Source organism: Candida tropicalis, assembly GCF_000006335.3.
Source record: "Candida tropicalis MYA-3404 genomic scaffold supercont3.3, whole genome shotgun sequence".
In the NCBI taxonomy this organism is placed as follows: Eukaryota; Fungi; Ascomycota; class Pichiomycetes; order Serinales; family Debaryomycetaceae; genus Candida; species Candida tropicalis.
Genome location: NW_003020055.1, coordinates 1,656,169 through 1,678,183, shown reverse-complemented (window position 1 = coordinate 1,678,183; position 22,015 = coordinate 1,656,169). Strand labels below are relative to the sequence as shown.

Genomic DNA, 22,015 nt, shown 5'->3' with positions numbered 1-22,015 from the left:
TCCTGTCTCTAATCATCAGATCCCAGTTTGAATAGAATTTTATGTTCAGAACCATTAGAAAGCATAAATGTAACAATCTTTGGCATACTTATACCTGAAGTAGCAATGGAAATTTTGCCCTCAGCACGTAACAACACTGGCACACGATCATATCTTTTTGTTGGATCCACCTGAATAGTTTTCGTAGGCGGTGGTATATGAGGCAAATTATTCAACCAATAGTCACCACATGAAAACCTAGATAAATCAACTGTTTTTGCTCTATTGGCTTTGGTACTTGCAAGTTGAATACTTTTAGAAACAAAGTCATTGATAGGGATTAAAGTCCTGTGTACATATTCTTTATCCTGTATTAACAACGTCTCCCATAATGTTTCGGCAGCTAAACATTTTGACCTGATCAATTCGGTCTGTTCAACGGTACTTGAGTTCTGCAACCTTAAAGCAATCAATAGATACAACGAATGATGAGGATGATCTATACACAAGTTGAAAATTAATTTTCGCAAAGTATTCTGGAATTCAGTCTTTTCTGTAGTCAATCGAGATACCAATTGTGGACACCAGGAAATAAGTTTATAGCTTGGTAGCGCCAACAATTCTTTCTGTAAGCTCCTATGCAATGATTCGTTCTCTGATTGTTCTAACCACAAGGCAAAAAATTTATCCAAATTCTCTTCATGGAAATCACCCATGGATATACTTTTCAAATAAAATTCAACTGCTTTAACTGCCATTAATTCATGTGAACTTTTCATTGACTCAAGATCCTTTGTTTCAGAAATATTCTGAGCTTTCAATTTGTGGAAATATTTACGAACCTGTTGTTTGTCTTCTGCAGGTATACCATCCTTATACTGTCTTTGCATTTCCTTCATCTCATTAGTACTAAGGAACACACGTTTCTGCAACTTGCTAATTTGTTCTATTGTTGGCTTGGATTTGTATTGTTCTTCACAAAATCGTGCAAGGATTTCAAATGTCTCTGATTGTTGTTGAAGATCTGACAGTTCAAGAGATAACTCGGCGGTAGGTAAGACATACTTCTCCATAATGCTAGAAGCAATTTCTTGACGAGATTGTGACATCCAATTGACCATCATTGCACGAATCAAACACTTGTCCACATTCAAATTCTGTGCCGGAATACTAACTCCTCCAAATTTATACAAGTCCTTCAATAACAACACAGGAACACTTGTATTTCCTTGCGTCCAAAGTGTTTGAGCAGTTTGAAAACAAGAAAGGTTGGAAATATTCTTGATTAATGCGGCTTGAGATTCTGTAAATCTCTTACCTATCTCTTCAATTAACATTGTCGACGTTACCATTTTTTGTTCTTCATTGTTTACTCGTGCTAAATTGTTATAACGAACCAAATCTCCCAAAGCACCTAACCAAATACTTTCATGAGACAAACCAGGTTTCGAGCTTTCACTCAATAGTTGGAATGTTGCCTGTCTTGCTAACAATAGGTTTTCAAACATGTCAAACTCAACTTCTTTAAACCATTGTGTGTCCTTGGAAAATTGACTGATGATCATCGGGAATTCTTGACTTGTCAGTTTCGCAATCTCCGAAATCGAAACCACCGTAGAAATAGTCTTCAACCAACTTAATCTTTCAAGCTTGAATTCTTTGACACTTGAATTGTTGATGGAATTCTTTTGGTCAATGATATTCAACAAAGAAGTCTTGCATATTTCATCTGTATTCAAAGGATAATCATGAAGCTGTTTCAAAGTTTTATAAATGACTTCATTTTCCTTTTGGGCATTCTTGGCAACTGGTAAATCCCATTTAGACAATTTCCAACTCCATTCGTATTGCTCATCTTCATTGACATCTATATTTGCACTTTTGCTCAATGCTCTTGACACCCCAAGTAATCCTGCATTAGTCATAGAACCAATAACGCCGGCATACGAGGGCTGCAGATTCAACATCATACTTGTATCAAGCCTAGCACTGCTAAACCTCAATCTTTCGGTCGGATTACCCACTCTATTAATCATAGAAATTGCATAATCCATAGTTGTCTTCTCTGGTAACCCAAAAATCAAGTCATCGTCATCAATGGATTGGTAAGCTGTTTGAAGTGTTCTATAATGATCCTCTAAGACCTTCTCATAGTGATCATCAGACACCGCATCTTCAAATAACATAATAGCAGTTTTAAATAGCTTCAGATCACTCGCGAGTCTATAAAACTCTAACTTATTGATGTTTTCAAAGACATTTGTGAAAACCTGCTTATTTGCGTATTTAGCACCCACTCTGATTAGGATCACAATTTGCAAAAATATCTTGACTGAGGATTCACTTTTCTTGGGAATTGTTAAATACTCATCCAACAACGTAATTATCATGTTCTCTGCAGTTTTACCTTTCATCACCAAGTAATTGCAAACCATTGTTGGTAATGAAAACTTGGCAAACTCTGGGACAGTGATTATAAAAATACTCAAAAGTGGTGCTATATTGGTATATGTAGCTAATTCTTGTAGAATGGACAAGTATAGTTTGGTACACCACAAATCAGTGTCATCCCTTAAAAGGTTTTCAAAATCCTCAATAATTACACTCAAACGATCACCAAGAAAACTGATGTCGGCTTTGTCATTCAAAATAATACATGCATGGAAATCTATTGGAAGAATATTATGAGAATATGATTCATAAGTGGTTTCAAAATTCAATACTTTGGAAACATCACGACGATTCTCATTATATTTTCTGATTAAAACCCCAAGAATGGACTCTGCACAAGCTGCTGCTTCATAATTGTCACTTTTTATATAACTGATAATTTTCCCAAGCGTGTAGTCAAAGTACTTCACTTCATCTTCAAAATCATCAACCGGGATATCGTTATATTCTTTTATAGTAAGAGCTTTGATATCTTCTCTGGTACCACCTTTGACATAAAAATCAGACAAATAGTTAGCAATCCATAATTTGAATTTTTCAGAAAATTCGTGCAATTGATCCTCATCGAGTGAAAGTAATCTCTCTATCACCGGTAACTTACCTCCTAAATGATCCATTGTTTCAACATGTTCAAAAATCTGTGAAATTAAACAAACTGGAAAGATATCATCACTGACGTTATCCTCTAAGCACAATTCAACCACTGAAGAACTGATTGATACTCTTTTCCCCTTTAGTATATCAATACCAGATTGAACTATCTGTGTAATGGCTCTATCTCTATTACACATGTTAATGAATTCATCAAGACAATCAAGTAGCCAATCATTTCTATTCCTAAGCTTACTTGAAAGTAAGGAATTAATAATATGAATAATTAACAACAATGATCTTTCATGAGGGTAGACATGATGATATAGATCCTTGAACAACAGTAGAATTAACATTATATCTGGAACTAATTCCACCTCCATCATTAAAGGACACAACAATGTGACTAGTAATTGGGTTACTTCAATATCAATTGATTTAGTGCCTCCTAAAACGAGCACCAACTTAAGTCTTCTTAAGTGAAGCAATTTTTGATCCAACGTGGTTACTGATTTCAAAGAAATAGATATTCTTCTAATCAAAAAATATATCTGCTTTGGTGACCAATAATCATTCTCTCGAGCAAATTTTTGGACCAATCTATTTAACAACTGTGAAGCTGAATCAAAGGATATCACTATATTTCCGAAATGGGCCACATTCTTTGTGTTAGCTGTGTCTATCAAAGCCATGGCTACCTCATTGTCCTTGAAATTACCAAGCAATGTGGATTCATTGGACATATCAATAAACTTTATAAGCTCTAGGATAATCAAAGATAATTTATCAGTCATCTCTGACTTCATTGAATCCTCTAAGTAGGTTCCAAGGACCTCAAAAATGGAATTCCTCACCCCATCTGCGGTGAAAGACAACGGGATTATTAATGATATACTTTCGGAAACCAACGTTGAAACATCACTACGTCGTAAAACAGCTAACTGATTTATGAAGTTATGATTGGATTCGATATCATCCGTCTTTGTGGATAAAGTAATGGCAACCAAAGCACGATAATTGTCACGATAGAACGAATTCAAGTCACTGTACAAAAATAACATATACGGGAACGATTCAATTGATCCAAATTTCTTCCATGTACGAATAATTTCATATTGGAATGCCTTGAAAAGATTTCTTGAAGATGGGAGATTCATAATTTTGCAAAGATCTTTCAAACATTTTTCCAAATAGGAAATAAAAAATGGGAACTTTGAGCATTCAAGTAAGTTAAACAATGCCAACCTTAAAATATGGGATGATCCTTCGGATAAAGTTGTCAAAAATTTGGCAAATGTACCACCTTTTTCAACAGATTGACTTGGGCTAGTAAAACCTTCAAAAATATTCTTGTATAAATGTCCCTGATCTGCTGTGGACATAGAATGAGCAAGTTGAACAAACATGGATGATAAATTATTCTTCATACTATTTGTAGATCTCGAAAATTTACGAAACAATTCAGCACGAACATCACTTGCTGAAAAGGTCCTTTCTTCTCTATGAATCAACAATTGCATCAAAAATTTGCAAAATTCCACAATTGGAATTTCTCTAGTAATATAGTCCTTAATTCCCGATTCGTACAACCAAGTTGCCAAGTCATAAAAGTCAGTTGACATAGAAGAATCAGAAGAATACATCCAAACAGGAGCTAATACCGATAAAAATTTTGCCACAACAATCAACGTGATTTCATTTCTATCATAAATTTGAGTAGTTAACAACTTGTCATTGATTATCCTTAACAACTTGAGAAGTGGTATATCTTCAAACCCAATACTCTCATGATTCACAAGAACTTCTTCAATGATAAATAAAACTGCTGGTAGAAATTTCTCTGGGGTCAACAGTTCAACATAACTGACCATAGAGGTCAACATATCTGACGCATTTTTGCCTTGGATCTCACTGTTTAATTGGATGAATTTTAATGCATCAACGGAAGGAGCCAGCTTGTACTGAATCTTTGTGTATGTAACACCCACAGTTGTGGATCCACTTGGTGGAGTAGAACTTTCTCTCACGTCAGCAAACTCTCTTCCAAACCCATCCTCAGCATATGGTCTCTTGGCGATGTTTCGTGTAGTAGTCTCCAGGTAATCAAATTTCAAAGTATTAATAAGCTTATCCAGTGAGAATCTGCGTATAAATAGACGCCTTATCTCCTTATCGTTTGGTAAAAACTGATTGCATATTTGCATAGTGGTAATAATTTCATCATAATCCAAAGTTGAATCATTGAATGAATCCAAACCCGCAGAAATTTGATACTCCAATGCATTTACTTCATGGGCAAAGTACATTAACGGTTTTACTTGTACCACTAAATGCAGCAATAACACGACCCATTTGAGTAAACTTGCACTGCTGACTTGGTTATTATCAAAGACTTTAAATGTTGCATTTATTTTTCTGATAATCAAGTCCATCTTTTCATTAGCAATGATACTGTTGACTTCAATAGGTGCTTCTGTACGAATTTCTTGGTTGTCCTTCAAACATAAAAATGATTCTAAATATTGGTAATTTTTAGAAAAATAATATGGCTCAATAAGATCGGTATCACACTGAAAGTCACCTATTCTCGAGGGAGTATAACCTATGGAATTACCAGAAATCCAATGAATGAATTCAGCAAAAGATGAACCAAGATGTACAAATTCAACATCTGGTCTGAAAGTGGAATCCCATTTTGCCATTATCCAATCCTGAATTCTTCTTGCTAGCAAACTTTTTTTAGACAAATTGACTTCTACTGCCAATTTGTGCATGGCAAACCAAAACTGGAAACTTTCTTCTGCTATTTTAGAAGGACCGTTTATCTCTGACAAATCAATTAAAGTTTCCAACTGGATTAATACAGAATCATCAATCAATTTGCTTAGTTGTTCGTCTCGTTCAAATACCAATTTGTAGATGACATTACAAGCAATTGATGAAACTTTCGTTTTCTTTGAGAAGGAGTAATGACAATTTCAATAACTGACTAGCATGAGAGGATTTTATTCTCGATGAGCCAATCTGGGAAATGGAATCAGTGATTATGGATCTTGCAGATAGAAGACTCCAGAAGTTCATTGAATTATCATCAAACGTTGCTAATATATTCTTAAGAACAACATTCTTATCAAATGATATATCATCCAGACTCGCAACCATAAAATCAAAAGTGGTATTATCTCCCATTGTGGTGTCAACACTATCTTCTATTACTTCCTCTGGTTGCTCTTTATGTTCTTTGTTTGGTGCCACAGAAGAGAATAATTCGAGGTAGAATATCAACAATTTTAATCCTAGTAATTGGGTATCAGGGGAGTCTTTTGCATGTATCAATTTATTACAAAATTCAAGGGCACTATTGGAATTACTTATTGAATCAGCTATAGTGCCCAATTTTTGTCTTTTATTCTTTCCTGATGATCCAGTTGAAAATAACAAGAAGCTTGCCTGGGGATCATTTGATTGTTTCTGAGTGATTTGCTTCAAATCGTAATAAGATTTCATTAAACGAACAGTTCCAAGAATTAATAGCCATGACTTGTAGTTTTGTGTGGACAAATACATGGATCTTAGTTTAAACCAGTGTTGTTCTGAGACATCAATTGCTGTAATACCAATATCTTCTGGTTTTAATTCAAATGCTCCTGTCATTACTTTACCAAACATGTGTTGAATGAGCACCCCAATATTGTATAAGAACACTTCGTCTTGATCTTCGTCGAGTTGTGATTTAATGGATTCGTCTTCATCTATCACGTCATTATCGCCTAGAATATCTTGATCACCGATTAATTTGGGTAATAAGTGCAAGTTCATAAAATCATGAGTCCCCTGAAGATTAATAAATACAAGAAACTGGTCTTGTAATTTGTCTAAATGGGTATATTAGAACAACACCATCAATCTAATTCCAATCTTGATCAACTTATTCACAAATTTAAAGTTCTCCGTACATGTAGTGATAATCATCTTGTTGATTATTCTAAAGACAATAATAACTATGACGCTTTCCTTTTTAATCAATTCAGATGTTCTGTCAATAATTCTCAACAACTTAAAATAATTATCATTGTCATACATATGCAAGTAATTCACTGACATATTATTCTCACATTGTAATAAATTCTGTAATGCAGTGTACAGATCAGTTAATAACTTTTCATTTGACCCACTAATGGTAATTGACGCGTCTGAGTTATCCAATATCGTATTTATTAGTTTTACCAAAAAATTGAAAATTAGACACCAATCTTTCGTATTTAAATGTTCCTTGACATACTCCAAATTTAGTATAGATGATATAGTTTTAATAAAATCTATAGAACATGGCGGTAGAATCTCGTCATCTCCAATATAGTATTGATCTTTTATACCTAGCACCAAATCAAGATAGGTTTTATGTTTAAGGTTGACCCTTGTATCTTCAATTGATTTTTCTGTAAGTAATCGTAAATAGTATGAGGCTTGACTTAATCTTGAATCGACTGTAGTTGATTTGTTGTTCATATAAATTCGAGATTCGTGCTCTATCAATTTCAATACTGCCAGGGATAGTAGCCGAAATTGTTTCAGATTTAATCTAAACTTGGATAGGGTAACGGTTTCTAATGAGTTTAACGCATCATTTCTCTCTTTAATTTTTGTCGACAGTAATGACGAAACAATCTTACCAATATCAAATGATGACATTGTTAGTAGTATAATATCTAAGAAAGATAAAATAGGATATTCACTATGTATGCAGCCCTTTTATTTATTCGTTTTTTTATTTTTTTTTTTTTTTCCACTATAACTTTTCAGGGCTGAATTTTCATAATTTTTCTGTTGTGGGAAATAATATTTCATTCCACATATTTCCCAACTATCATAGCACCAAAGCAAGCACAATTGTGGCATAATGAATAGCAACAGTTTAGATGATGAGACAGAAGATACTGTACTTCTGGGTACAATTCTCAAAGTGCCATTAATAATAGAGGATGAGGATACATCACAAACAATAAAAGCCACCAATCTTTGGATCCATATATCGCGAGCAGATCACGAACCAAGCAACAATCCAAATTTTATAAATATCTCTTTGACTGCTATTTACTCAGATGGATACTTTCATAAAACATTGACGTCAGATAATACACGACGATTGTTCAGAAAGAATGTTCCCAATTTAAATGTTGAAAGTGATGTCAATTTATTCAAGTTACTTGGGAATTTGTTTCCATTGGATTTAGAAAGTTTAATCGAAAGTAAAGAGGCAGAAGGATACCATAAGAAACTAAAGATAACAGCAAAGCTAGTTGCACATAAATCTGATTATGATGATAAGAATGAATTATTGGAAGATTCTGATCCAAACACCAACCCGATTACCATATCGATCAAAACAGATGCAAAATTGGCCATAACTGTGGGCACATTTCAGTTACCACTGATTGAGTTTGAGGATCATCCACATTTAGCTGAAGAAGGAGATTTGTTTAATTGGATAGATTTATATCATCTGCAGAATGAGCAACTAGTGCACCAATTGACTAGTCAAACGCGTGATCTTGACGCGTTAAAGTTAGAGACTGATCTGTTGGTGTTGTCCAATAAGTCGATTAAATTAGATTATCAAAAGATAATTAAAGATTTAGAAGAAAAATTCTATCAAGCTTTGAACACCAAAAAGGACAAAATTTATGAATTACTTTATGGGGATGATCAATCAAAAGATAAAAAACTTGTGGGGTTGAATGCCACATTTTTAGAGCGAGAAGGGAAATTTAATGAAATTGACAAAGATGCTATATCTGATGATATCAGTGGCTCATCATTTCTCAGTGGTAATAAAAGAAAGAGATCTAAAGGAAGTCTACTTTCTAGAAAGAAAAAGAAAACAAAGAATGTTGTGGTGGAAGAAAGTACAAGTGAAGATGACTTGAAGTTAAAAGTTGAAGCTGGAACGACAGAAGGGTCGCCTTCTAACGGGAAATCTTATTACGACAATGAAAAGAGTGATGACCAAAATCGTGTTCATTTAAAGCAGGAGCCAGGCGTTGCGGAATCTCCTGTATTGAAAAGTGATTTGTATAATGATAAAGAGAGCGGGCTCTCGATATCTAGTCTGGGCTCGTTTATTGAAGATTCGTTAGCGAAATCGAACAAATCCCAAAAATTGGTCTCCCCAGAAGATAGTGCCAAAGAGGATACCGAATATAGTGGCAGCGACCTTGAGGGTGTTGAAGCGGGAGAAGGTACGCGAGAGGAAGAGACAGACTACAGTGATGACACTGATGCAGATGAAGAAGAGCCAAAGGTAGACTCACCTGGAAATTATGACAAACCGGAGCCTACTAGATCAGTTGAACTCAAAGATAGTTCTGAAGAATCTAATGAAATAAAAGATAGTCTCGCTGATACCTTCCAGATAGATTCTGTTGTCCCAGCTGGTGCGCTGAAGAATGATGCCGATGAAACGGATTATAGTGATAGTGAAGATGAGTCTGGTAACAAAGTTGAACCAATCAAAGAAGACCAAGTGGATAAAGGTTTAGAAACTGATTATAGTGATGACTCTGAGTGAGTAATTGACACGGTGGAACTGTCAATTGAGTTTGTGCAATTGTGTGCTTTGATTCACCACTTTGTACATGTGGTCTTTCATGTAAAATGCATACTTGGCTTGAATACACATTTTTCCGCCTCCATCTTTATTAACAGCCTGTAGACTTCGTCACAAGAATCATTGATCATGTGACCAATAAAAATTTCTTCGCCTTCTATCTAAACCTTATTTACTAATCCCTCCCATTCAAACGTTGTTTTTTTTAAAAAAAGAAAAAGAAATGAAAATAGTAAACTCTAAATAAATTAGGTGTAACTTATTTGAGGGAAGTAGGCTCCAAACCCAAATCAAGAACTTTAATTTCCGGGCCAGGGCCAGGGCCAGGGCCCCACCCCTTTTATTCTGTTCCAAGATCGAGGTGAACAAAGTACATCCGACCTATACTTTCGGCCCATGATTTTTATCCGTTTTTTTTTTTTCATTCTTTCTCCCTCATTTCTTGCCGGTTACTCTGTCTCGGAAGTCAAAGCTAACAAACCACAGATTTTGCCCATCTCTCACGTGACCACATCAGGCTCGTTTTTTTTAAATTTTTACGTAGAGAAAATTTTTCTTTTTTCCCTCTCTCTCTCTCTGTTCTCTTCTTCTTAGTTAAAATCTTCGCACAAAAGAATTCCAAAAATTTTTCAAAGAGATCAAAAAAAAAAAATGAAGAGAAACTCTTCTCCTTCTTCCTCTTCTTAGTTAATATCACGAATTCTTCTAGTTCTTTTTTTTTTATTAGTACTTTACATTTCTTCTTTTCAATAAGGTGTTTTTGCAAGTTTTATTTCTTTCATTTTTTTCCCATTTTATTTGATTCGATAATTTAATCCCCCCTTTTTCATTGTTATTTTTTTTTTCCATATTCATTTTTATATTCTTTTCTTGTTTAATTATCATTTCAGGCGTTTTTTTTAATATTTTGTTCTTAATTTGATATCTAATATTTTGATCATGTCATTTTATCCTTATCAACAACAGCCATACCAACAAGAACCACCTATGATTCACCATCAACAGCCACCCTCATCATCGGCTATGGATTACACCCAATTCAATGGAGCTGGTGGTTCAACACCAACCATAATAGGGGGAAGTAATAGTAATGGTAGTGATGGTGGTCCAACCCCAGGTCCAGGTCCAATGGGAAATGGTATAATTGATGCTCCAAGTATTGGAACTGGTCAATTTTATCATCCATCAACTGATGAATTCCTTCCACCTCATGTTCATCAACAACCACACCCAGATCAATTAGGTATGGGTATTCAACAAATGCCACCACCACCACCTCAACAAATGCAACAAGTGATTCCACCACAACAACAATTAGTTGATTTTCTGCAAGATAATGGTGGAATGACCATGGCCAATGTTAACGGTACTAATGGAGCTGGAGGTAATTCTAGAACAGTATATCTTGGGAACTTACCTGGTGATATTTTACCTAATGAATTATTAGATTATGTTAGACTGGGGATTTTAGAAGATGTTAAAATCATTCCTAATAAAAACTGTGCATTCATTTCTTTTATTGATACCAATTCTGCATTATTATTCCATTCTGATTGTGTTTTAAAAAAATTATGTATTAGAGGCCATAACATTAGAGTTGGATGGGGTAAAGATAATCCAATCTTACCATCAGTTTTAGAAGCCATTCAACGTGATGGGGCCACCAGAAACGTTTATTTGGGTAACTTGGGTGCTAATATCAACGAAGAAGAATTAAGAGAAGATTTATCTAATTTCGGTTTAATTGATTCCATCAAGATAATACCTGATAAGTCCATTGCATTTGTTCATTTCTTGAGTATTGCTAGTGCTGTTAATTGTGTTAACAACTTGTCTAGTAAATTTGAAAAATACGACAACAAAAAAGTTTTCTACGGTAAGGATAGATGTGCTTTTATCACCAAGACTCAACAACATAATGCTGCCCAATATTTAGGTTTAGCTCCAGGTATGGAACATATTGTCACTGCTGCTGATAGAGAGTTTATTTCTAGTGCTTTGGTTCAACAATCTGCTGCTGCTGCACAAATTGCTACTCAAGCTGGAGGTGCCAATAATTTGGGTAATAGAACCGTTTATTTGGGTAATTTGCATCAAGATTCATCTGTTGAAGAAATCTGTAATGTTGTTAGAGGTGGTTTATTACAAAGTATCAGATTCTTGAAAGAAAGACACGTTTGTTTCATTACTTTTATTGATCCGATTGCTGCTGCACAATTTTTCGCCATGTGTCAATTACATGGTTTAACCATTCATAATAGAAGAATCAAGGTTGGTTGGGGTAAACATTCTGGTCCTTTATCAAATGCATTATCTTTGGCTGTTTCTAATGGTGCTTCAAGAAACATTTACATTGGTAACATTACTGACTTTGAATACTACAACCCAATGAAATTAAGGGAAGATTTCTCCAAATTTGGTGATATTGAACAAATTAATTATTTGGAAGAAAAGAATTGTGCATTTATTAATTTTGTCAATATTGCTAATGCTATCAAAGCAATTGATGGTATTAAATCATTTGAAGATTACAAGAGTTTAAAAATTAATTTCGGTAAAGATAGATGTGGTAATTTACCACGACAATTCCAAAACCAAGGTTTACCTTTAGGTGGTGGTGCATTGGGTATCATTGAAGATGGATCTGAATTCAGAGAAAGCTCCCCATTTGAATAGATCAATTAACCATTCCCATATTTGATCCTGATTCCAATAAAGAAAAGAAAAGTTCAAAATACAAAAAAAAAAATTATAAATTATAAAACTTCAAAAAATAAAAAAAAATACTATCATCCTAATTAAAAAGCATAAAAAAAAATCTTTTATTTTCCACAATTACTTCATATTCATAATTAATTATTTCCTTTTTCTTTATTTTCCTTTCTTTTATCCTTTGTTTTTATTAAAAGAATTTTTTCAGCATAATCTTATACTTCATTTTTTTGTATATATATATTATTATTATTATTATTTTCTTATCGTTTTCTTAAAAAAATGTATAAAAAAAGAGAATCCATAATGTCTGTAGTTTTATATTATCTTATCCTTGGAACTATGGTTATAAAGATCAACATGATAATAAATCCAATCAATAAACCCACGGCACATTTCAACAAGAACCAAATAGATATTTTCCCACCAGTTTTATTCAATAAATAATGATTTAAATTTTCATCAATCACTTTAAACAATTGTGAATTTTTAATAATATTTTCATTAGTTTCATTTAATATATTTAAATCTTCACCTAATATTTTTGAGCTTAATGTAATTGCACTTGATTTTAAGTTTGCTGTTAATTCATTCAATTCATTTAAAATATCATCTTGAAGTGATTCGTGATATTCATTAAGTTTGGTAGTATCTTTTTCATCTAATTTAGAACTACTTGATGATAATAATCTTCTTCTTAATGATGATAAATCTTCTTCTTTAACAACAACGACTTCATCTTCAACTTCTTTTTCATTGATTTCATTTGATTCAGATTCTGGTGAATTTGCTTTATCATATTTCTCAATTAATTTTGAAACAATATATAATTTTTCATCTAATTCAGAAATATAAACATTGTTCAATTGAGTACGTAAATTATTATATAGTTTATTCCTTTGGAATTTATTCAAATCTTGATCCAATCGACTTAATGCATTTTGAATTTGAACAAGTTTTAAATGGGTGATATAAGGAGATGATTTGGGTATATAAGTAGGTAGATCAATTAATGTTGGAATATCTAATGAATGTAAGTCACTGCTTGCTTGATTAAGTACTGTTTGTATCGTGGAAATGGATGTCATTGGTTTGGTATGTGTTAACAGGTGGCAAGCAAAATTGATGTGTTGTAAAGAAATCAGGGCTTTTTGGCTGCCTGTTTTTTTGTCTACTTTCCCTCTCTCTCTCTCTCTGTTCGTTTTGGCGTTTCTGAGAACCATAGAGAAACGAAGCAAAATATCAGATTATCGATTATAAGAGACATGCAAAGATCCATGGTTTGGATCTACATGATTAGTGATATTCTACATTAACTTCATTTTTTTTTTACAATACTAATATTAAATGTAAGCCCAACTACTATCAAACAACGATCTACGGAAATATAATTAAAAAAATGATCGTGGTTAGCGAAAAAGGCTATTCTGATTGTTTTAAGAATCCTAAAGATGAAAAGATCTCCTTCATCATTGATACTCTATAAAAAAAGAGTACCTCCAATAAGGTTATATACATCTTTTACATTCTATAATTGACAAAGAAAAGAAAAAGAAGAAATGAAAACATTTAGAAAAATTTTTCTATTTTCAACTTTTTGTTTTTCCTTGCCCATTGACTTGGTGAGTGTGTGTGTGTGTACCCTGTGCAAAATTTGTAACATACACGCACTCAAGAAGATGTTACTCTATATGCAGGTTTGTGTGTCTTTGTCGTTTAGGAGGCAATAACAACAAAGATTAAGTAATAATTGAGTCCCGTGTGGTTCTAAAAGGAGATTTTAAATTCAACGCCCTGGTGTAGAACAATAGTAGATACCGGAGTCAAAGAAAGTAGTTAGCAACTAACCGTTATAGTTCGTAACAAACCAAAGCCATGTTGAGGTTCATTTGTGGCTGCTATATTGTGGATCTTGCCCGTTGGTTGGTTTTTCAATAAACTACAAGAACGTCTAGTATCGCCACCATCAATATAAAATACGTCTCCTTGTAGGAGTTTCCTATTTCATCACAGATTCTTGTTGCAAAAATTATTATTTAGTGCGCTTTCGAGCCCTATGACGTTAGATCTCATTCTGAATAATAAACAAATTTGCACGACTTGCATGGTTGTATTCATTTTTTTCTTTTTAAGAGATGATGAAATCATAGATTCTGAAACCACCTGTAGCTCCTCTACATTCAACACTAAAGCCTTGGTTGAGTGACAAACAGAATCACTAAGAAGGTCTAGATTCATGGTTTTGAAAGCTTTATGATAGAGGCTGAAAATATTTTTAGCGGCTAACTCCATTTCGAGTGCTTTTTTTTTCTCACGTGATAAATGTCAGAATATACTTTCCGTTGTAACCTTCAGTATGCTTTAACAACCTTAATTAATAAACCTTGAATAGTTTTAAGTTGGTTGCATTGCATTGATCGATGAGATGTAGTATAAACTTACTTCTCACCCCTTTCAATATCAAAAGGGGGGAGGGTGTAGGCTGGACTGACATAGACTAAATATATTCAATTTTCTTTCATTAGTACTTTGTGACTATCTGATACAAGCCTTGTGGACAATCAGGGTTAGCTACTCGAATATTTATTAATTACCTTAATTGGACTATGGGGTCAATCGTTTGAAGAAATAACTGAGTTCATAATTCTGATGTAGTTCATTGTAAGTTCCTAATTTTTTATTCAAGAAAATGTACGAAAAAAAAAAGAATTAATCAGTATAATTTTCTTCCTTTAATTCGTAAAGACCGTTTTTTTTCTTATTGAAAATCAAGTTGTGACTAAAAGCTTAAATCTGTTCCATGTAATTGTAATTATGAAGACTATGTTACCAATATGTCAGAAGAACGTCTTAAAACTCTTGTGAGATATTCAATTGTAAATGGTATGTATTGGACAAGTATTTGTTTTACATGGTAGTACTGTAACGCGATTTTGGTACCGGAAAAACCGATTAGTACGTCCGGTCGACGGAAACGCAATACTTAAAAAAAAGGCACGCTAAAAAAAAATAATAATTGAAACTCTATGGGTGTGTGTGTGTACACGAGGGCGTGTCCTGTCCTAGGTACAGATAATAACACAAAACCGAGTCATCAAAAGATTTGAAATTCACAAAAGCGGATGGAAAAAAACTCTTTTTGGGATTTGTGTAAAAAAAAAGTTTCATCGTGATCCACAAAATCCGTAAAAACTTATACAGGGGGTGGAGAGGACAGGAGAGGAGAGATGAACAGCTTACAGTAGAACCAACTGGTCTAGATCTCTTCTAGACCATACTCCAGTAAAATTTCATTTGGATAAGTGTTGATCCAATGAAAATCAGATCAAAACAGGCTTTTGTTTAACTTTGTCAATGAAGTGTCATACTTTAAAAAGAGAATAACCTGAATATGCAAATTCCAGTTTTAAACCCATTATACAACGCTTGTTGGATTGTCTTTTTAATTTTGTAAACAGGTTAAAGACTAATATTCAAGATGATGATGAGGTAACTTTACTTCCAGACGAATGCTTTCGTGTGTATGGGACTATGAGTAGTATTGTTTGAATAAGGAATGGTTAATTGTGTCTGTCATGTCTTATTGGCTAAATAGAACATGAGGTGAACGAATACATACAAATTATTATTTTCATTAGAGGGACCCCCCGGTTGCGAATGATTCTTGTATTACAAGGCGGTAACTATTCAGTAAATAATTTTTTATTTTTCATTCTTCTTTCCTGATAATCTTCCATTGCTTGCCTTTTATAATTAATAATTTATTTTTTTCTTTCTTTTCGATTGGGGTTGGAGAAGAATAAAAAATACTAAAAATAGCAACGCTTGTTTATAATTTTTTTTAATGTCCACTACTTGTTCTTCTGTAAAGATAACCTGAAAGTTACCTATTGTTAGTTTATTTAAGATATTATAACTTAAACAGTGGCCATAGTTTGGTGGTTAATACTGATCTGACTCGTGATTCATTCTCAATGAATGACACCAACAATTGTGTCAGCGTGTCTGCTTGTACTAAAGGAAGTTTCACCTGAGTTTTTCTGTGTTCTGTATTCTGTATTCTGTGGTATGATTGTGATTATTGTCGTGCATCAATCAATTCGAACATGTAATTTCTTTTTTTTTCTTTCTCTTCTTCCATATTTTATTTTTGTTCCTTGTTTCCAACTTTGTGTAATTTAATTGCAATTTCAAGTAACAACAATTTTTTTTTTTAAACCAAAACCAAAATACAAGTTGAATAGAAAATTTTAATTTCTCTTCCTAAATAATTTTGTTTTTTTGTTAATTTGTTCTTCCTTTGTTTGTTTATCAACAATTGATTCCCATTTTCTTTTTCTTCAACCCTCTTCATCCGTCTCCTCCTTCAAGAAGATTAGAGGAAGAAGTAAAAAGTCAACATAATCATTGTCGTCGACAAGAAATAACTCACTACCTATAGTGTTTCCAATTTACCTTACAAAATAAAAAAATTTCCACCATCGTATCAACCATTTACACATATAATATTTCCTTCATAATAATTAATTATCTATCATTTGCTTTTCCTTTTGGTCCCTTTAATACCTAGCCTTTTCTTTTTCATCATATTGCAACAAGCGAAATGTCCAAGTCGTTTCTTTTTCTACTACTAAGTGTCTTGTTAATGCCGTTGGTATCAGCAGACACATGGTCAAGTCTTGGTTGTTATTCATCAATTAATGTTGCTGAATCAAAAGGATCTTATACCTATCAAAGTAGTGGTTATTGCCAGACTCAATGTAAAGGCTATAGAATTGCTGCATTAAAAGGAGGTAGTGACTGTTACTGTGGTGACGTTGACCCTACGTCAAAATCTAGTAGTTGTAATTCAAAATGTGATGGGTATCCACTAGAAATGTGTGGTGGGGATAATTCATACACCGTTTATGTTAATGCAGATGTTGATTCAAAAGAAGATTCAAGTTCATCCAGTTCATCATCATCATCTAGTAGTTCCAGTTCCACTTCTAAATCCAGTTCATCGTCCAGTTCATCGTCCAGTTCATCCTCGTCGTCAACAACAACAACATCATCATCATCGTCGACTGATTCACCAACATCAACAGAGGATGATAGTCCTGAAACCACTGATGAACCGGAAACCACAACTATAAAAGAAACAACAACAATGGAGGAAGCAACATCTGAAACTACATCTTCGTCAACAAGTTCATCTTCATCTTCATCTTCTTCATCCACAACATCTGTATCTAAAGCACCTCCATCGACAACAACCATAATATCATCAACAGTTATTTCAGGTACACCAAGTGTAATTTATAAGACTGTCATTGCAACACCATCAACAACTTCACTGGCATCATCGACTTCAAGTACATCATCAATTTCTAATGCTGATGCGACTCTGTCAGCTTCCGCTTCAGCAACCGCCGAACCACAACATAAAAGTTCCGTTTCTGGAGGCACAATTGCTGGTGCTGTTGTTGGTTCCGTATGTGGTGTTGCCGCAATTGCCGGATTGATATTTTTGTTTTGTTGGTATAGAAGACGTAAACAAGATCAAGATGATTTTGATGATCAATTTACTTTATCTGGTCCAAAAGCAGATATGACTCAAACTACAGGTGGAGGAGGTATTCCTATTCTTGATTCAAACCCATTCTTACTTGCAGGTGGTTATAACAATTTTGATACTTCACAACAACAAACTCCAAGACAACCATCAGGTAGAGGCAGTGACGCTCTTGCAGTTGGAGCAGGAGCAGGAAGTCTATCAGGGTATCATAAATATAATAGTTCTAGTGGAACCAGTGGTGACGGTAATCACTCATTTGGGTCACAACTACATAACAATCAAGATGAATTTGCCTTTTATGATGCCAATACTAATGGTAATGATCCAATGAGTCCAAATTATTTAAATGTTGACTCTCCTAATCCTGAATATGGTAGAAGAAAATTAAGTAATGGCTCCTTACCTGATATGATTGCAAGAAATCCAGGTTCCTTGAAAGTGGTTAATAATTGATAACCCCTTATAGATAGATAGATTATTATTATTATTATTAATATTATTTTAACGTTTTTTACGATACTTGTTTAATATTCTTGGGAAGAGGTTTTTTTTTATTTTATTTGTTTCTTCATTCTTATTATTTAGTATATACCACTTTTATTACGTAGACATTATTCTATACAAAATTTTAATTATACATGGTCGTTATTGTAGAGACGAATCAACGGTTTGAAGTTTTCCTCCAGATCCAAACTTTTTGTCGATAGCAATCCACAAAATCAAAAACAAAAACAAAAAAAACAAAAAAAACAAAAAAAAAAAAAAATCAATTGTAAACAAATACACCAAAAAGAAAATTAATGCTGAAAGGATATTTTGTGAATTCCCCTACTATACTGTGCATCCAGAAACTTTCTGAAAAAGCCATGTAAACCTAACGCATGGCAACTGTGCGTTTATTTTTCATCATCATTATGAACAAGAACAAAAACAAACAGTGAATTTAGTTTAATTTTTTTTTTTTCGCGTTGAAATTTTCAGGTTGGATTCACGTGGATCATCACCAACATCTGCAAAAATAAAAAAAATAGATTATTATTAATGATACCAACGGATAAATCACATTGTAAATAGACGATAGATTGAATTTATCACACCCTGGTCAATCTTGCACTTCTTTATTTATCTATATCCTTATCGTGGATTCTTGGATTGGCTATGTGAACGTAAATCCCTTTCATTATTCTATTTCTTTTCTTTCCTAACTTGTCAAACTTTTTGTAAATGTGTTTAGTACGAATTGCATGAAGTATGGGACCCGATGCAAAACAAAAGTCTTCTCTTTGTCCGCCTTATGGAATATCCACCATTCAAACGAGCATGCAGTACATACAATAAACCAACCGATTTCTTTTTATAGCACAAACAAAGATTCGAGCACAATTACATATTTTGCAGGGGGGGGGGGGGGGTCAGCTCCCTTCTACAAAAAGTATTCGGCTCAGTTTGCAATCAACATTTTCAGAATAAGGAAGTTTCAATACAGTCATAATAAAGCATTGTATATGAATTGATTATTGTTTTTGTCTCAAGACAAGCTAGAATTTGATTTTACGTGGAAATACAACCCCTTAATAAATAAGAACAATCAGCAATGAATTGTTTCATCACAAAGGAACAAAAGAATAATTCGAACACGCAGTGATCTAAACATGAAAGGAAAATATCGCACTAAATCATTCTTGTGGTTCCTTGAGCCTTTCCCTGATTGTATTATAAATCGAATCCTTCATCAATTGATCATTAATATGAAGAAAATATCGGAAAATTCAAGAATCAGGACATGCAGAATGCAAACAGTACCAACCGATTCTTAAAAGTCTAGCCCTTTCTCCTTCACAATAAACGTAATATTAGTTATTGCATTTTTTTTTGCATCCCTTTCTTTTGGCGTTGCATTATGTTTGTTTACGTTGTTCTATTTTGTGGAGATCGATGTACTGTTTTATATCCGAGTTTTAAACCAGTCTAAGTTCATACATTACTGATAAAATTCTCCTACGTCGATTCTATTGATTAAAACACGAGAAAAGGAAAGTCAAACCAAGAGATAAATTGTATCTGAAGTGGGCGCACATACAGGTGTTATTGGTGCTAAAGTTGTATTTGTTTTTAGTCCAAGAGTATACGTTCTAATAACCATACAAAGAATCGAAGAAAATTATAGTCTAAACGTTGTCAACAACAGAGTCACATTCAACAGTCGGCTTAGACTTCCAACCAAAGAGTTGAAATAGCTCAGTGGTTACGGCTGGGTGGCCAAGCTGGTTAAGGCGTGAGACTGTTAATCTCAAGATCGTGAGTTCAATCCTCACCCTGGTCGTTTTCTTTTTTGTAACTCAGGGCTACAATTGACTTCTTTCAACAGAGAACATTATTTTTTGTTTCACGCTTCTTCCTATTCCTAAAGTCCAATACAGAACCTGAATAGTTGGATGATGCTTGCGGGCTGCAAATGAAGTTGAATGCGAAGTGGGGTTTAATTGACGTACTGTAATCTTAATTTAGTACTTCTTCGATGCCCTAGATCCATAGAATAGGCAAAGTAAATTATATTTTAACTATTTATATTATCATTTAACTACATTTGTTCAAGTTTAGGTCGGTTAATGCGGAGCTTGCAAAAATATTCATCATGCCCGACATTCAAGCCATTGTCTTGAAATACCACACATCATACTAAGTCAATAAGGACGTTAACATGAATAATATATCTATTATTCATGTTTTATTCACCAGAAGAATGCAATAACCATTGGATAAACCTCGTGACTTACTCCTACCAAAGGTACACGCATTTCATAAACTTTCTTTTGTTTTTCCGCTTTGATATTTGAAAGAACACCGAAATACAAAAAAAAAAAGAATAAATATAAAACGTTCTGCACCCTACAGTATTTATCTGTCAAGTAAAATTTTTACATGATAACATTGACCTCATAAAACACGATAAATGCCCCAACTTCCTTCCTCAGATAATAATGGTTATAGATACCGTACAGTTTCACCATCGTCACCAAACACTTTAAGAGGTATCTTATCTGCCAAGATAGCCCTGGGGGCAATCATTGCTCAACAAGCAAAAGAATGGTATTTTCAGCAATCAATTGGTAAGAGAATTCTTCTTGCCATACTATTAGTGATTCTTGGTATAATTGGTACATTGTTCCTTATTTTCCATGTGTATATTATCAAATTTCTCATATACTTGTCTGATCAATGGCATGATTTGAAGTTTGGATCATTGATTATATTCATTTTGGTGTTTATGGTGGGATTCCCTCCCTTGATTGGATTTACTGGTTTATCATTGCTCACAGGTATGATATATGGATTCCCTAATGGTTGGCCATTATTAGCATGTGCTTCAATTCTGGGATGTACTTGTTCATTTTTAATTTTCCGTTATGTGTTACAAAAGCAGGCTCAAAAATTGATGAATCATAATGAAACATTTAGAGCGTTTGCTGAAATTTTACGTGATGATAATTCATTATTATTATTGATTTTAATTAGATTATGTCCATTACCTTATTCTTTATCAAATGGAGCATTAGCAGCCATTCCTGAATTACCTTTGTCAACATATTTTTTGGCTACTTTTATCACATCTCCTAAATTACTTATTCATTTATTTGTGGGTAGCAAATTAAAAGAAATCGGTGATGATAAATCCACGGGATCTACTAGAATCGTAGACATTATAAGTATTATAATCACAGCTACTGCTGCTTCATTAGCTGCTTATTTGATTTATGCAAAGATGCAACAGAAATTAGCTAGTTATCATAGTAGAGGACTTGCCGCTGATGATACTTTAGTATTTGGCAATTTTGAAGATGATTTAGAAATGGGAAGTCATAATGAAATTGAATTGAATTCAGCTGATTTTGATGCAGATAATTTTATAATTGAAGACGATGACGAAGACGATTACGAAGATGATCATAATAATAGTAACAAACCAACTAAAGATAACGGTGTTCGTATTAGTGAAACAGAAACAAGTAATGATCTTTCTATTGAAGGATCTACATCTGTCAATAGTACAAATAATAGAGATATTTAGAATGATATTATATATATATACATATATCTTCATATGATCAAAATTATAA

General features: G+C 33.6%; 8 protein-coding genes and 1 non-coding gene across 9 annotated transcripts; 5 read left to right on the top strand and 4 right to left on the bottom strand. All coding sequences in view use genetic code 12, as the record gives it.

Annotated features, from left to right (window-relative positions):
- Positions 1–8: 8 nt before the first annotated feature.
- On the bottom strand, positions 9–5,795 carry TEL1 (DNA-binding protein kinase; the record flags this gene model as incomplete). Its single annotated transcript, XM_002548449.1, has 1 exon — positions 9–5,795. One exon carries the CDS (start codon positions 5,793–5,795, stop codon positions 9–11), a length of 5,787 nt encoding a protein of 1,928 aa, XP_002548495.1.
- A 151-nt stretch (positions 5,796–5,946) lies between these two features.
- CTRG_02791 (uncharacterized protein) lies at positions 5,947–6,840 on the bottom strand (the record flags this gene model as incomplete). The annotated part of the gene is made up of 1 exon (XM_002548448.1): positions 5,947–6,840. One exon carries the CDS (start codon positions 6,838–6,840, stop codon positions 5,947–5,949), a length of 894 nt encoding a protein of 297 aa, XP_002548494.1.
- Positions 6,841–6,909: 69 nt separating this feature from the next.
- On the bottom strand, positions 6,910–7,713 carry CTRG_02790 (uncharacterized protein; the record flags this gene model as incomplete). The annotated part of the gene is made up of 1 exon (XM_002548447.1): positions 6,910–7,713. One exon carries the CDS (start codon positions 7,711–7,713, stop codon positions 6,910–6,912), a length of 804 nt encoding a protein of 267 aa, XP_002548493.1.
- A 208-nt stretch (positions 7,714–7,921) lies between these two features.
- On the top strand, positions 7,922–9,589 carry CTRG_02789 (uncharacterized protein; the record flags this gene model as incomplete). The annotated part of the gene is made up of 1 exon (XM_002548446.1): positions 7,922–9,589. One exon carries the CDS (start codon positions 7,922–7,924, stop codon positions 9,587–9,589), a length of 1,668 nt encoding a protein of 555 aa, XP_002548492.1.
- A 978-nt stretch (positions 9,590–10,567) lies between these two features.
- CTRG_02788 (uncharacterized protein) lies at positions 10,568–12,304 on the top strand (the record flags this gene model as incomplete). Its single annotated transcript, XM_002548445.1, has 1 exon — positions 10,568–12,304. The coding sequence occupies one exon, from the start codon at positions 10,568–10,570 to the stop codon at positions 12,302–12,304; it is 1,737 nt and encodes a 578-aa protein (XP_002548491.1).
- A 359-nt stretch (positions 12,305–12,663) lies between these two features.
- On the bottom strand, positions 12,664–13,563 carry CTRG_02787 (SNAP receptor; the record flags this gene model as incomplete). The annotated part of the gene is made up of 1 exon (XM_002548444.1): positions 12,664–13,563. The coding sequence occupies one exon, from the start codon at positions 13,561–13,563 to the stop codon at positions 12,664–12,666; it is 900 nt and encodes a 299-aa protein (XP_002548490.1).
- A 3,380-nt stretch (positions 13,564–16,943) lies between these two features.
- On the top strand, positions 16,944–18,350 carry WSC2 (Wsc2p; the record flags this gene model as incomplete). Its single annotated transcript, XM_002548443.1, has 1 exon — positions 16,944–18,350. One exon carries the CDS (start codon positions 16,944–16,946, stop codon positions 18,348–18,350), a length of 1,407 nt encoding a protein of 468 aa, XP_002548489.1.
- Positions 18,351–20,146: 1,796 nt separating this feature from the next.
- Positions 20,147–20,220, top strand: CTRG_06429. The gene has a single exon. It is a non-coding gene; the product is annotated as a tRNA-Asn (tRNA).
- A 630-nt stretch (positions 20,221–20,850) lies between these two features.
- Positions 20,851–21,966, top strand: CTRG_02785 (uncharacterized protein; the record flags this gene model as incomplete). The annotated part of the gene is made up of 1 exon (XM_002548442.1): positions 20,851–21,966. One exon carries the CDS (start codon positions 20,851–20,853, stop codon positions 21,964–21,966), a length of 1,116 nt encoding a protein of 371 aa, XP_002548488.1.
- Positions 21,967–22,015: the final 49 nt, after the last annotated feature.